This window comes from Trachypithecus francoisi, unplaced genomic scaffold (assembly GCF_009764315.1).
Source record: "Trachypithecus francoisi isolate TF-2019V2 unplaced genomic scaffold, Tfra_2.0 Lachesis_group16, whole genome shotgun sequence".
In the NCBI taxonomy this organism is placed as follows: Eukaryota; Metazoa; Chordata; class Mammalia; order Primates; family Cercopithecidae; genus Trachypithecus; species Trachypithecus francoisi.
Genome location: NW_022681461.1, coordinates 56,925,234 through 56,940,103, shown reverse-complemented (window position 1 = coordinate 56,940,103; position 14,870 = coordinate 56,925,234). Strand labels below are relative to the sequence as shown.

Here is a 14,870-nt window from a genome sequence, read left to right as displayed (position 1 = left end):
CCTCCTGAGTAGTTGGGACCACAGGCATGAGCCATGACAACCAGCTAATTTTTTTTTTTTTTTTTTTTTTTTTTTTTGAGACGGAGTCTCGCTCTGTCGCCCAGGCTGGAGTGCAGTGGCCGGATCTCAGCTCACTGCAAGCTCCGCCTCCCAGGTTTACGCCATTCTCCTGCCTCAGCCTCCCGAGTAGCTGGGACTACAGGCGCCCGCCACCTCGCCCGGCTAGTTTTTTGTATTTTTTTTTTTAGTAGAGACAGGGTTTCACCGTGTTAGCCAGGATGGTCTCGATCTCCTGACCTCGTGATCCGCCCGCCTCAGCCTCCCAAAGTACTGGGATTACAGGCTTGAGCCACCGCGCCCGGCCGACAACCAGCTAATTTTTAAATTTTTTGTAGAGACCCTGTGTTGCCCAGGCTAGTCTCAACTCCTTGGCTCAAGGGATCCTTCTGCCTCAGCCACCCAAAGTGCTAGGATTATAGGCATGAGCCACTGCACCCAACCAAAGTAGGTTCTATGAGTGTTTTGGAGCTGTTGTTTCTGGCCACTACTGCTTTCTTAGCAGAGGATGGGTGTGTTTTAAATTAGTTACCAAATTTTAATTTGAAATTGTTGACTTAAAAAAGATGCTGCTAAATATTAGGCCTTACATTTAGGCAATATGTATAAGTGGAACCATTTTATTTCCAATGAGAATATTTAAATATCTAATATGTTCTTTAGGGAATTGTTTGTAACGTGAGTCTTTGATAATAATTATTTTAGGGCATGGTGGCTTATGCCTGTAATCTGAGCACTTTGGGAGGCTGAGGTGGGAGGATTGCATGAGCCCAGGACACTGAGGCTACAATGAGCTTTGATTGTGCCACTGTCCTCCAGCCTGGGCAACAGATTGATACTCTGTCTAAAAATATATACATTATATGTGCATCTATCTGTCTGTTTAAAATCTCCATTTAAGTTGCCTCTTTTAAAAATCTGAAATATGAGTGCTTTTGTTTAAAATAGAATACATACGTATTCTTAAAATACAAATTGATCAAAAAGCAAGTTGGTGTCTTGTAATTACTAGTTACTACTTAAAGTGTACTGATTACTGGTTATACTAGATTTTAGTACATTGTAACAGTTATGTTTCTTACGTAGTCTGCAATGTACTCCACCCTTCAAAACAGGAGTTTCCTGCGTACTGCCATTTATGGTCAGGGTGGGCATTTAGAGAAGATAGAATGAAAGAAAGTGCGTAAATGTACGAGGTTTAATGACTGCTTTTGCAGTAAGATATTTATTCTTGAAAAATACTGGCTATTCCTTTGGCTCGACCAGTTGTCTTATTGAGAGCAGTAACTAGAGTTACCTCTATAACCACTCTTCTATTGCTGAACCCTAGCAGTGATATGTGGTAGAACTCTTGCTGTTTGTTAGTTTAATAAATTTTCATGAGTGTATAGAGTTACATAGCCCATCCGCTTACATAGCCCAGTTGAAAGCCAGAGATTAACAGCTGCATTAGATTTTTTATTTATTTATTTTTGAGATGAAGTCTGGCTCTGTTGCCCAGGCAGGAGTGAAGTGGCATGATCTTGGCTCACTGGAACCTCCACCTCCAAGGATCAAGTGATTCTCCTGCCTCAGCCTCCCAAGTAGCTGGGATTACAAGCACCGCTGCCATGCCCGGCTAATTTTTGTATTGTAGTAGAGATGGGGCTTCACCATGTTGGCCGAGCTGGTCTCGAACTCCTGACGTCAGGTGATCCACCCACCCCGGCCTCCCAAAGTGCTGGGATTACAGGTGTGAGTCACCATGCCCGGACTGCATTACTTTTATACTGAGCTATTATAACACAGCTACTCGCCGGGTGCGGTGGCTCAACCCTGTAGTCCCAGCACTTTGGGAGGCCAAGACGGGTGGATCACGAGGTTGGGAGATCGAGACCATCCTGGCTAACACGGTGAAACCCCGTCTCTACTAAAAAAAATACAAAAAAAAAAAAAACTAGCCGGGCGAGGTGGCGGGCGCCTGTAGTCCCAGCTACTCGGGAGGCTGAGGCAGGAGAATGGCGTAAACCCAGGAGGCGGAGCTTGCAGTGAGCTGAGATCCGGCCACTGCACTCCAGCCTGGGTGACAGAGCGAGACTCCGTCTCAAAAAAAAAAAAAAAGTAAAAAATAAAATAAAATAAAATAAAATAAAATAAAAAAAAAAACACAGCTACTCACCATCTTTTTTTTTTAAGACAGAGTTTTGCCCTGTCACCTAGGCTGGAATGCAATGGCGTGATCTTGGTTCACTGCAGCCTCTGCCTCCCTGGTTCAAGTGATTATCCTGCCTCAGCCTCCTGAGTAGCTGGGATTACAGGCACGCATCACCGTGCCTGGCTGATCTTTGTATTTTAGTAGAGACAGGGTTTCACCATGTTGGCCAGGCTCGTCTCTAATTCCTGACCTCAGGTGGTCTGCCCTCCTCTGCCTCCCAAAGTGTTAGGATTACAGGCGTGAGCTACTGCGCCCGGTCTCTTTTATTTTTAGTAAGGGAAAAACATCCATGTCCTTTTTGATGAGTTGGAGCCATCCAGTAGGTTCAGCTCATGTCATTAGAATACTAAGAATTTGAATTGTTTCAATTTAGGTGACATATATTCCCTGAATATGTATGTATAAATAGCTTTCAGAGGGGCAATGATGTTCAGCCAAATGATAACCTCTCTCAGTAAGTGTCAGCAAAACTGAACTTGTTGGGAATAAAAGAGTTCTCCTTAAACCACTATTAATAAACTTGAATGCAATAAAGTATTTGAGTAAAATTTACCGTGCTCTGTAGAACTGCATTAATGGGCAGCATAAATCTGTAGTACATACCTAAGGAAATATTTTTTATCAAAAATATAGACCCGAGGTTGGGCACAGTGGCCCATGCCTGTAATCCCAGCACTTTAGGAGGCCAAGGTGGGAGGATCACTTGAGGTCAGGAGTTGGAGACCAGCCCAGCTAACATGGTGAAACCCTGTCTCTTCAAAAAATAGAAAAATTAGCTGGGTGTGGTGGTGCTTGCCAGTAGTCCCAGCTACTTGGGAGGCTGAGGCAGGGGGATCACCTGAACCGGGGAGGCAGAGGTTGCAGTGAGCTGAGATCGCACCGTTGCACTACTCCAACCTGGACAACAGAGCGACTCCGTCTCAGAAAAAAAAAAAAAAATTATATATATATGTATACACACACACACACACACGTATATGTGTGTGTATGAATACATATGTGTGTATGTGTGTGTCTATATACACACCCCTGAGATCTAGGCCTCTTGGGAATTATCCAATTGGGAAATTGACCTGTGATTCAGACAACTCAGATAACCACTCTGGAATGTATCAGTTGTTATGTACCAGTTACTTATTTGCTTAACTCTATCACAGAGAAATTTTAATGTACAAAAAAGAAAAGGCAGCAGTACGATGAACCCTTGCATACTTATCACTCATTATGTCCCTTCCATATGACTTTAAACACCCTCCTCCCAGTTTTTCTAATCTGATTACTTTGAAGCAAATCTTGATATAGTTACTTTTAAATAGGAAACAGATAGGCATCTTTCCAGAAGTTATAGAACTTTTCCTTAGAATGGGAGAGCATGAGCTTGCCAGAAGCCTGAGGTGGGATCTTCATTTCAATCAGGTGGTATGCTTGGCAACTGTTTCCCTGTGGGGAACTCTGAGGGACTTGGGAAGCATTGTTACCTGTTTTTGTAGCTGCTTCTGGGTAAAAAATAAAAAATAAAAGTTATTCTATTACAGAAACCTAACTTTTAAACTGTATCTATTGTCATTTTTCCATCAGTCAATTTACTGCCTCATCCTGCTGCTCAAGCACTGGGTTAGATGATTAGCAGGTATTTTTCCTTTTTTCTACTCTTTCTCTATCACCTTTTTTTAAAATTGAAGTTTCTCTTAATCACTTAACTGATTTGTTTTATTGATTGTTCATTTCATTTGAAAAATAAATTCACTAATGTTCACAGTATCCTAAATTGGTTGTTAATGACTACTCTCTAATAATGGCCATGTACCTGTCCCATCATTTAAACTGTTTGCTTACCAAGAGTCTCTCATCTCTGTTTCCAAGGCAATTTATAATTGTGTAATTTAAATATGTAAACAGGTTAACTATTAATAAGAAAAGATTAATTGATTAAATTGTTTTGAGTTTGATAAAACTCGAGTTTCTAAAAAGTTGCACTCAATTAGCTGTAGGGAAACAATATCTGGAGGGGCATTGTATAAATATAAATGAGTTTTTTTTTCACATTCAGATTTTTTCATTTTAACTAAGCCAAAACTAGAAATGTCAACAATGGTTTATGTGAGTAGGATGATATGGAACTCTATTCCATGGATTTGTATTAAAGGTAAGGCCATGGCCCCATATCCAAAGATTGGTGAATTAAAGATGTGTTTTTAATTTTAAGTTAATAAAAAATGCTCAAAATTACATATTTAACTTTAAAAAAAGTGTTTCCTATGTTGATAAATTTCTTTTTTTGTGGAAGTAACATTTTCTGTCTGAGTTAAATAAAAGGAATTTCACTGTATTAGGTTTTATTTTGGTTTATTTTATGGTTCATTTTTTGTTACTTTTTATTATGAAAAATATCAAGCATATAGAAAAGTAGAAAGAATGGTATAATCAACTCCCATATACCTGTCATCTAGATCTAACAGTTATTACAGTTTTCCATGTTTGCTTCATCTATTTTCTTGTAGTATTTTCAGTATATTGCAGATGTTTTAAATCTAATTTTTAAATTTTAATATTTGCCTATACAGTCATTATCTTTATAACACTTAACATAATTAGCAATAATTCTCTAATATGTGATATTTATTTCATATTCAGATTTTCCCAGATGTTCCCTAAAGGTCTTTTACATGTGGTTTCTCTGAAGCAGAGTACAAGCAAGAGTACACATTGCATTTAGTTGTTCTCTCTCTCTTTTTTTTTTTTTTTTTTTTGAGATGGAGTCTCACTCGTCACCCAGGCTGGAGTGCAGTGGCGCGATCTCAGCTCACTGCAAGCTCTGCCTCCCGGGTTCACACCATTCTCCTGCTTCAGCCTCCAGAATAGCTGGGACTACAGGCACCCGCCACCACGCCTGGCTAATTTTTTGTATTTTTGGTAGAGACGGGGTTTCACTGTGTTAGCCAGGATGATCTCGATCTCCTGACCTCATGATCCGCCCGTCTCAGCCTGCCAAAGTGCTAGGATTACAGGTGTGAGCCACCACGCCCGGCTGTTCTCTCTCTTAAGTCTCTTTTAATGTAGAACTGTGTCCACCTTCCTATTGTCTCTTGTTTGCTTTTTTATTAATAAATGATCTTGTTGAAGAAAGTAGGTAAGTTGTCCTGTACACCTGTTGGCTTTATCTGATTGTATCTTCATGGTGTTATTTGACTTGTTCCTGTATCCTCTGATTTTTCTTGTAAGCTGGGATTTATTAACTTTTTAAAATTATAAGTGTGTTAGTTTCCTATTGCTGCTATAACAAATTACCACAAACTTAGTGGTTTAAAGCAACACATATTTATTCTCTTATAGTTCTGGAGATCAGAAGTGAAAATCAGTTTTTCTGGGCTAAAGTCAAGGTGTCAGCAGGGCTGGTTATTTCTGGAAGCTCTGAGGGGAGAATTCATTTTCTTGCCCTTTTCAGCTTCCAGTTGCTGCTTATGTTCTCTGTATTGTGGCCCTTTCCTTCATCTTCAGAGCATATCACATCATTCTCTGCTTCCAGAGTGATATTGCCATTTCTTCTGACTTCTCTTATATCCTTATAAAATGATGACTGTGACCACATTGGGCTCGCCAGAGTAATGCAAGATAATCTCCCCATTTCAAGATCCTTAATCACAATCACAAAGTCCTTTTTTGCCATATAAGGTAACATTCACAGGTTCTGGGGAATTAGAATGTGGGCATATTTGGGGGACTGTTATTCAGCCTAGCATAATAAGGAAGGAATAGTATGAAGTTGAGGATGACTCCTGTTGACTTTCAAATAAAAGCAAAGTTGTGTGTACATATATAATAGATAAATTCAAATAGTACACAAGTTTGAAATGAAGATAAAAACCTTTCTGTTTCACCTTCTGATCTCACCCCATCCTCCTCCCATACTTGTTCTTTCTCCTAAGCAGTACTATACTTCTAAACCTTTTTTGTGTCAGGGACCCTTGGAAGTCTAGTGAAGCCTATGGGTTCTTTTTCAAAATGATATTTGCTCTTTTTTTTTTTTAATTCATGGATTAAAACAATTAGAAGGGAAATTAATAATAAAATAGTATTAAAATATTTTGCAATATAGTAATATACTTATGAACATTAAGATCTAGCAGCAGTTCTAATAACTTTCATAATTTTAAAGTACAGGATAAGTATAAACAGTATTTTGGATATGTGCAACAACTATATTATGTGAAAATATGTATGATTTCTAATGGTGACAGAATCACAGATACTGCTAATACCTAGAAAAAATGGATTCTAGTGAAAATACAGATGTAATTTTTCCCCATCTGCGATAGGCTAAAGAAAATCCCCCCACATAGCCACGTCTTAATCCCTAGAATCTGTGAATGTTAGTTTATATAGCAAAAGGGACTGCAGATATGATTAAGTGGGGTGGTGAGTTGGGAAGATACTCCTGTATTGTTTTGGTGGGCTCTAAATGCAATCACTTGCATGTATCGTTATATCCAGTGTCCTTATATGAGGGAAACAGAAGGGGATTTGACAGTCTTTGAGAAGACTATATGATAGAAGCTTAAGGAAACAGAGTCAGAGATGTTGGCTTTGGAGATAGAAGAAAGGGCCTTAAAGCCTGTGAAACAGTGTGTTCTATAGAGCAGTGATCCCCAACCTTTTTGGCACCAGGAACTGGTTTCATGGAAGAAAATTTTTCCACCAGGGAATATGGGGGGAGGATGATATCTGTTCCACCCCAGATTATCAGGCATTAGATTCTCATAAAGAGCTTGCAACCAAGATCCCTTGCATGTGCATTTCACAATAGGGTTTGCACGCCTATGAGAATCTAATGCTGAGGTGGGGCTCAGGCCGTAATGCTTGCTTGCCCACCACTGCTCACTCACCTCCTGTGCAGCCCGGTTCCTAACAGGCCATGGATTGATACCAATCTGCAGCCCAGGGGTTGGGGACCCCTGCTGTAGAGCATCTGGAGGGATTGTGGCCCTGCCAATGTATTGATTTTGGGTAATTTATAGCGATTTTGGGCTTCTGGACTCCAGAATTGGGAAAGAATAGATTTTTGTTGTTTTTCAGTCAGCAAGCTGTGGTAGTTTATTACAAAATTCATAGGAAACAAATACACTAGGCAAATTCACAAATCTTCTGAATTCAATCCATACACCTGGCAGTAAGGAGGCGGAGATGGTCCAAGATTCCAAGTTAAGGTCCCGAGCTTCAAAGGTACCCACTGTTAACCTTTTCTTGCGTGTCCTTTTATTCAGAAATGTTATACCAGAGTGAGTGTTTGTCTTCATGTATTGTCTGTTTCTTAACTTATTTGAAATATAAACACATACACATAATGCAAAGATTTTAAAAGGATACAGTGAGAGTAAGTCTCTCCTTTGCCATTCCCTATTCTTTCTTCCTATAGGCAATCACAGTAAACCAGTTCTTGGGTATCCTCCCAGAGGTATTCTGTACATTTACATATATATGTATATATTTTCTTCTCACACAAATGGTAGCATATTGTACAAACTATTCTGTATAATGATGTCTTTCTCTGGACTTTGTCCTACCCAGTACATATACTTAGGCCTATTTACTATTCCATTGTTTGGTACAGCAGAACATAAACAGTCTCTTATTAGACATTTAAACATTTTATTCGTGGCCATTTAAAGTTATTTACTGGCCACATGTGGTGGCTCACGCTTGTAATCCCAGCACTTTGAGAGGCCGAGGTGGGCAGATCACTTGAAGTCAGGAGTTTGAGACCAGCCTGGCCAACATGGTGAAATCCCGTCTCTACTGAAAGTACAAAAATTAACCGGTCATAGTGGTATGCACCTGTAATCCCAGCTACTCGGGTGGCTGAGACAGGAGAATTACTGGAACCTGGGAGGCGCAGGTTGCCGTGAGCCAAGATCGCGCCACTGCACTCCAGCTTGAGCGACAGAGCAAGACTCTATCTCTAAATAAATAAATAAATAAAATTAAAGTTATTTACTGTCTTTTGTTAGTACTATGAAACCTTCGTAGGCCTCAATTTTCTCATCTGGAAAATAGAATCCTACTTCACAGGGTTGTTATGATGATTAAATGAGAAAATGATTGAAAGTCTTTAGAATTAGTACTTGCCCACGTAGTAAGCATTGGAAAAAAATGTTACTGTATTTGTTTTGGAATTTTTACTTGGAATCTGTAACAATGACTATTCTACTTAATACCGATGAGTACTGGGGATTTCCCCTCCATTCCTCTTATGCTACACAAACCTAAAGAAACCAATAAATTTGTTATTTTTTGTTTGTTTGTTTGTTTGTTTGTTTGAGACAGAGTTTCTCTCGTTGCCCAGGCTGGAGTACAATGGCGCGATCTTGGCTCACCACAACCTCTGCCTCCCGGGTTCAAGTGATTCTCCTGCCTCAACCTCCTGAGTAGCTGGGATTACAGGCACGTGCTACCACGCCTGGCTAATTTTGTATTTTTAGTAGAGACGGGGTTTCTCCATGTTGGTCAGGCTGGTCTCAAACTCCTGACCTCAGGTGATCTGCCCGCCTCGGCCTCCCGAAGTGCTGGGATTACAGGCGGGAACCACTGTCCCCAGCCAAATTTCTTATGATTTTTAATCTTTACTGTTGCTTAAAAAATTCATTGGTATGTGTCTATTTTTTTCATTTATTACAAAAATCATTTAGGAGAAAACATATTTGAATGTATAAAAGGATTTTTCTCACAATTGAGATCAGTTTGTTATATTGACATTATTTTCTATAAATTCAGTTCTCTTAGACACATATGAAGAGCTGACTGCTTTTGGGTTGGTAAAGGATCATAAATTGGTTATCTAGACACCACTTAATGTTCTCGTATCCTTTGTAAATTGCTATTAGGCTATATAATATGTAGAGTGTTTGACATAATAAGTTTATTCAAAATAACAGTTTTTCAAAAAATCTTTACAGAAAGTATTACTAATCACTGGCAATATTGTGACCTAAAATGCTAGATAGCATTCCACATTTTAAAACCTGCATGTTTGCACCTTTAAATGTCCATACAAAGTGATCTAACGCTGATTTTTGAAATTGGAAAGGACATTAAAACAGTAATATAGGGATAGAGCAAAGAGAAGATACGATACTCACCTCTTTGATTCCCTTTAGTCACTTTAAAATAAAACAGAGCCCCCTATTTAGGAAATTGCCTATTCACAAAATCTTGGAGTCGCAGGGTCGGGGACAGTTTATATACAATGAAGCCTTAGAGAATCACGGGTCAGAAAAAGCACTGAGGTGTGGTAACGGATCCTTTGATTTATATTATTTGAGCAGAGGAAACGGAGATAAGGTTTCCTTCAGCGGGTGTAGGATTAAATTTTGCTGTCTGAGGAAGGGGCTTGATGAGAGACACAACAGAGATGTGAGTTGATTATTTGCCATTATTTTACATTTGAACAAGAAATTTATACCCACCACCCACATTTAGAAATATAGGAGTTCATATGTGTGGTTGATCTTTATTAAGTTCCACAGATCTCCCCAGTGTATTACTCTGATTTTTAAAAATTCGTTGAACTGTAAGAAAGGATGGGCAGTGGATAGCTTGTGGAGGTAAAATAAAGTAAGTTGGACTGATGTTGGTTTCAGAACTTAAATCTCAGTCATAAGTATAGGGCTCTCGTGATTCTAGGCCAAGCTTGTAAATTAAGCTGCTTTAAAGGAGTGTTGGAGATAGGAGAAGTGAATTAGAAATATAAAAACAGAGCTGGGTGAGGTGGCTCATACCTGTAATCTCAGCACTTTGGGAGGCCAAGGAGTTCAAGAACAGCTTGGGCAACAGGGCAAAATACCACCTTTACTTAAAAAATTAGCCGGGCATGGTGGTGCACATCTAGCTACTTGGGAGGCTGAGGTAGGAAGATTTCTTGAGCACAGGAAGTCAAGGCTACAATGAGCTGTGATCACTGCACTCCAGCCTCCTGGAAGACGGGGCAACAACTTGTCTCAAAAAAGAAAACAGGCTTTTTTTTTTTTTTTTTTTTTTTTTTTTTTAATTTAAACGGAAAGGAGCACAAAGATAATTGCAAAAATCATAACCCAAACTGGTTTTGGCAATGTGTTCCCACCCTCTCCCCATTCCTCTTTTTCCAGTTGTTTATAAAAGTCTTCCTTAAAGTGTTTGATAGAAATATTTGGATGTCATTTAAGTATAAATTGGAATTGCTTTAGTTTTCCTGATTCTGGCACCTAGTATGTCTTACCAGCTGAGAGGGGACAAAATTTTTATTTTCTTAACTAGAAATAAAAAGACATGTACACATAATTTTCTTACAATTTAAGACATTTCCTTTTTGTAAATATCTTGCCTTTTATGCCATTTATTGGAGATCTTTAAATTGTATTAGAGAATTTTATATTTTAGTCATAAAGTACATCTTGTAAAAATTGCTAGTATAGATTTTAAATTTTCAAACTATTGAAAACTTTCTGGGATTTTTTTTTCCCTTTTTCTTCAGGTAATACTGACAGCATCTAACTTCACTTTTCTGCCACAGGGTGGTGTACAATACTTACTGTCTGAAATTCTGTTTGGTGATTTCAACAGCCTAATAGAACCCAACTTAAAATAGAATGTTGTAGAAGTTCACTTTGGGCACTAAAATAAATTGTTGTATGAGAGAAGATAGTCCTTATAGAGGGGTCCAATTTTTATTTAAAGGGGCTCTAAGGGGCTTTCATAGGGAAGGAAGGCAGTTAAATATTGAGTTATTAAAACATTTGGAAACACTTTCAGACTTATTACAATGTTGCAAGAATAAGAATAGTACAAGAAATATCCATATACCCTTTATCAGGATTTACTTATTGATCTTCTATCCCATTTGCATACTAACTTTTCATATATGTATATTTTTTAATGAAACATTGGAAGCTAAGTTATATACATCATGACACTTTTCTCTATATGTTACATTGTTTTTCCAAGAGAGAGATACTCTATTATGTAACTGTAACACAGTATCAACTTGAGTAAATTTAACATTGATACAATACTTTTATCCAGTTCCCCATCAGTATTTCAGTGTGTCTTTTGACTCAGTAATGACCTTCATAACAATTTCCCAGCAGTTCAGCAGTCTCAGGTCAGTTATAACATTTAATTGTCTTGGCTCTTTAGCAACCCTTGAACCTGGAATAGATCCACAGCCTTTGTATTTTGTAACAATGACATTCAGCTTTCCTTAACAGAACATTACTTATTTCCATTTTGAGTTTGGTGATTCTTCATAATACAGGTTTATATATTCTCAGCTAGAATATTATATAAATGATACATCTTCCTTAGAATATTACGTATATCCATCCTCCTCTTACTGGTGATGTTACATTATATTTTGAAGTCTTTTTTTTTTTTTTTTTTGTAAATTTAGATGTGTATGTTTAGAAGAATAATTAAATGCAATTCTAGGATGTGTAAAAGCAAACATTTTTCTCTCAAGAAACGTACTTAGACTAATGCTCCCAGTAGGTAAAATCTAATTTGACTGGAAGGTTTGAGGTAGCACGTTTTAACTTTAAGCCTTGCAAAGCTCTTAATGTAGTATACTGGCATTTAATCTGTCCCTGGATTGCCAAGGAAAATTGTTGATACCCTCCTTGGGACCTGCCAGTCATTCTGGTGAACGAATAAAATCTGAGTAGGTGACGTTGGAGAGAAGTGTAAGATACTGAGATACCCCAATTATAAATTTCTGATGTCATAATTAACAGCAAAGCCAAATAATTTTATATTCTCTGAGTTTGGGCTTTATTAGTGCAGTTTTAATACAAAACAAACATATAAGTGCCAGAGGTGCTGACTGTAAAGAATATTGTAAACTTCTCAAAGAAATGATCACAAGTCTTTTTTAATCCTTTGGTTATTTGACGGATTTGTTACTGTTAATGAATAGACACAATGTTGCGAATAGGAAGATTTCCTAAATATTGCTGGTATGTTATCCTTAGGATGTGTATAAAAATTCTCAGAAGGTGATAGAGATGCCTATTTTGAAGAAAATGGTCATGTAGCTCATTTGAATATTTATAATTTCTTGACCTTTTTGCTGAAAAGTATATTAACAAGGTATAATGCTAAGAAAGCACATTATTTTGCAGCTGTATTCCAGAACATAGTGAATTGAAACTTTTTTACATGATCTTACATTTAATCCTTTTACTTTGATTACGTATGTGTATTACATATAAAATATGTATTTTCCACATACTGTAGACATCAAAGCGTTTGAGGTATGAAATAAAATGAATGTAAAGTAATTTGAATGCCAAAATGCTCATTAAATTTAACAATTGAACTTGAAAAATTATTGGATACTGCTGTGAGTTGTGATTCCTCCTATCAGCTACCCTGCAGAGTATTGGAAGGGAGAAAAAATTACTTCCATGTTCCTTTCAGGTTTGCCCCTTGATTTTACAAAGAAGTGTACTGCTTAAATTGCTAGTAGTTTGTAGCTGCTGCTTCTGACACTTGAATACATGTTTCTGAGTTTCCAGAGTACACTGAATAATACCCTGGGAGCTTAGAAGAATTTAGCCTGTCTTCCCTAGTGCCTAACTTAATTCTGGGAACCTGGGTAGTAAATATTATGTGATTGAATATAGTTTTAAAAGTTGATCTTATTTTCATTTCCCAGGCAAGACATCTGTATAGATTCTGCTTCATCCATGAGAGAGAATAAGCAACCTGAAGGTTTGGAATTAAAACAAGGTATGAATCAAGTACTTCATTATTATATAAAATTTACCTGAAGAATAGATTCAGTTTACCAATAATAAATTTTCAGTGTCTAACTCACCCCATTTTACAGATAGAGGAAGAGAGCAATTTGTTTGGTCAAAAATCAGAAGTGTAAAGAATATATCCTTTACTTCATGATTCTTTTAGCTACTGGAGTGACTATATTTTATGATGTATAGTTACAGAAGCCACCAGAAAATGTTTTATCATCTTGAATAGTTTTATTTCAGTAATTTATTTTATTTTATTTTATTTATTTTTGAGATGGAGTCTCGCCCTGTCGCCCAGGCTGGAGTGCAGTGGCACGATCTCCGCTCACTGCAAGCTCCACCTCCCGAGTTCACGCCATTCTCTTGCCTCAGCCTCCCAAGTAGCTGGGACTACAGGTGCCCACCACCATACCCAGCTAATTTTTTGTATTTTTAGTAGAGATGGGGTTTCACCGTCTTAGCCAGGATGGTCTAGATCTCCTGACCTTGTGATCCACCTGCCTCGGCCTCCCAAAGTGCTGGGATTACAGGTGTGAGCTACCGCGCCCGTCCTATTTCAGTAATTTATATATCATCAGCTACAAGACATTGGAGATACGTTAACTGGGTAGCTTTGGGTTGTATATGGAAAAAAAAAAAACAGTAAGTTTTATAGGATAACTTTTTTCCCCCGAGGTATTTTGTCTTTGTTTACTTACTTTCTTCCTTATTTATTGCTTTTTTTAAATCAGTTTTTGTCATTACCAGCTAGCAGAAATAAAGTAATTTTAATTTATTCAAGCCAAGTACATTAGTAGGGCTAATCTTTTAAATGCCTTTTTTGCTTCTTTTTTATCTATAGTAGGAAGAATTGAAAGTAAAATAAGTTTTTATTAGTTACTCAAATGCCAGCTCACATTTGTTTCTGATAAAATTAATTCAGAGCAGTAAAAATTTATTGCAGCCAAGAAGATTAGGTTATCTATCATGTAATCACCTAATCTTTGATGGCTTAGAATAGTTTCTCTAAAATATGAGTTATATGAACTTATTTGGTAGAGAAAAACAAGTTGCTATTTAGGCAAAATTTTTTTAAAAACTGGTCTTTTATTAATGCTTAATTTAAAAAGTGGAAAAAAAGGTTAGATAATGAATTTAGTGATTTGTTCAGTTTATATAGAGAGAGCAAAATCTAGATTTTCTGTAATTCTGATTTATTTACTGTAGGATTTATGAATATTTCTGATTGTTCAGAAAATTCCCACTGCTTTTCAAAAGTCCTGTTGTGATAACCTCATATATAGCCAGACAAAATTACATCTTTGTACTCTGACTTCTTCTGAGCACCCCCATAAACTCAGATTCATAATTTAATTGACATTTATTTGTCATATATAAATATATGCTAAACACATATTATTTTATATAATATAATCATAATCATATTACCTTACACCTCATGTATAATTAGATTACATCTCATGTATCATTAGACTACACTGCTACTGTTTCTTCTTTGTTTCTGCTCTTTGTATCAAATGAACAGGCAGTGTAGAGGACATGCTATTAGATCATCTGAGGAGAAGAGAATGTTCTATAAAGGATAAGAAAAGCTAGTGGAGACCACAGATTAGCCAATGCTACCTTGTAAGAGAAGATGTTTTTCTTTTCCCATGTTCACACACTCAAGAGTTCTTTAGAACTCCCTTCCTAGTGTCAACAGCCTGAGTTGCTGTGATTTCTTATGAGAACAGTCATGTGAAAAACCAGTCATGAAGGTGCAGAGAGGGAGAGAAGACCTCCGACGAGCCAGATTTCAAAAACCCAGGCCTTTTATGCTTAGGAGCCTGCACCACACTCAGGTC

At 37.5% G+C, this 14,870-nt stretch overlaps 1 protein-coding gene across 2 annotated transcripts in view; it reads left to right on the top strand.

The window, feature by feature from the left end:
• CAAP1 (caspase activity and apoptosis inhibitor 1) overlaps window positions 1-14,870 on the top strand; it is a 53,096-nt gene that overhangs the window by 20,522 nt on the left and 17,704 nt on the right. For both annotated transcript variants that reach the window (XM_033237505.1, XM_033237506.1), the window contains exon 5: window positions 12,933-13,006. In XM_033237505.1, coding sequence (XP_033093396.1) covers window positions 12,933-13,006 — 74 coding nt within the window. The remainder of the gene's footprint in view (window positions 1-12,932; window positions 13,007-14,870) is intronic.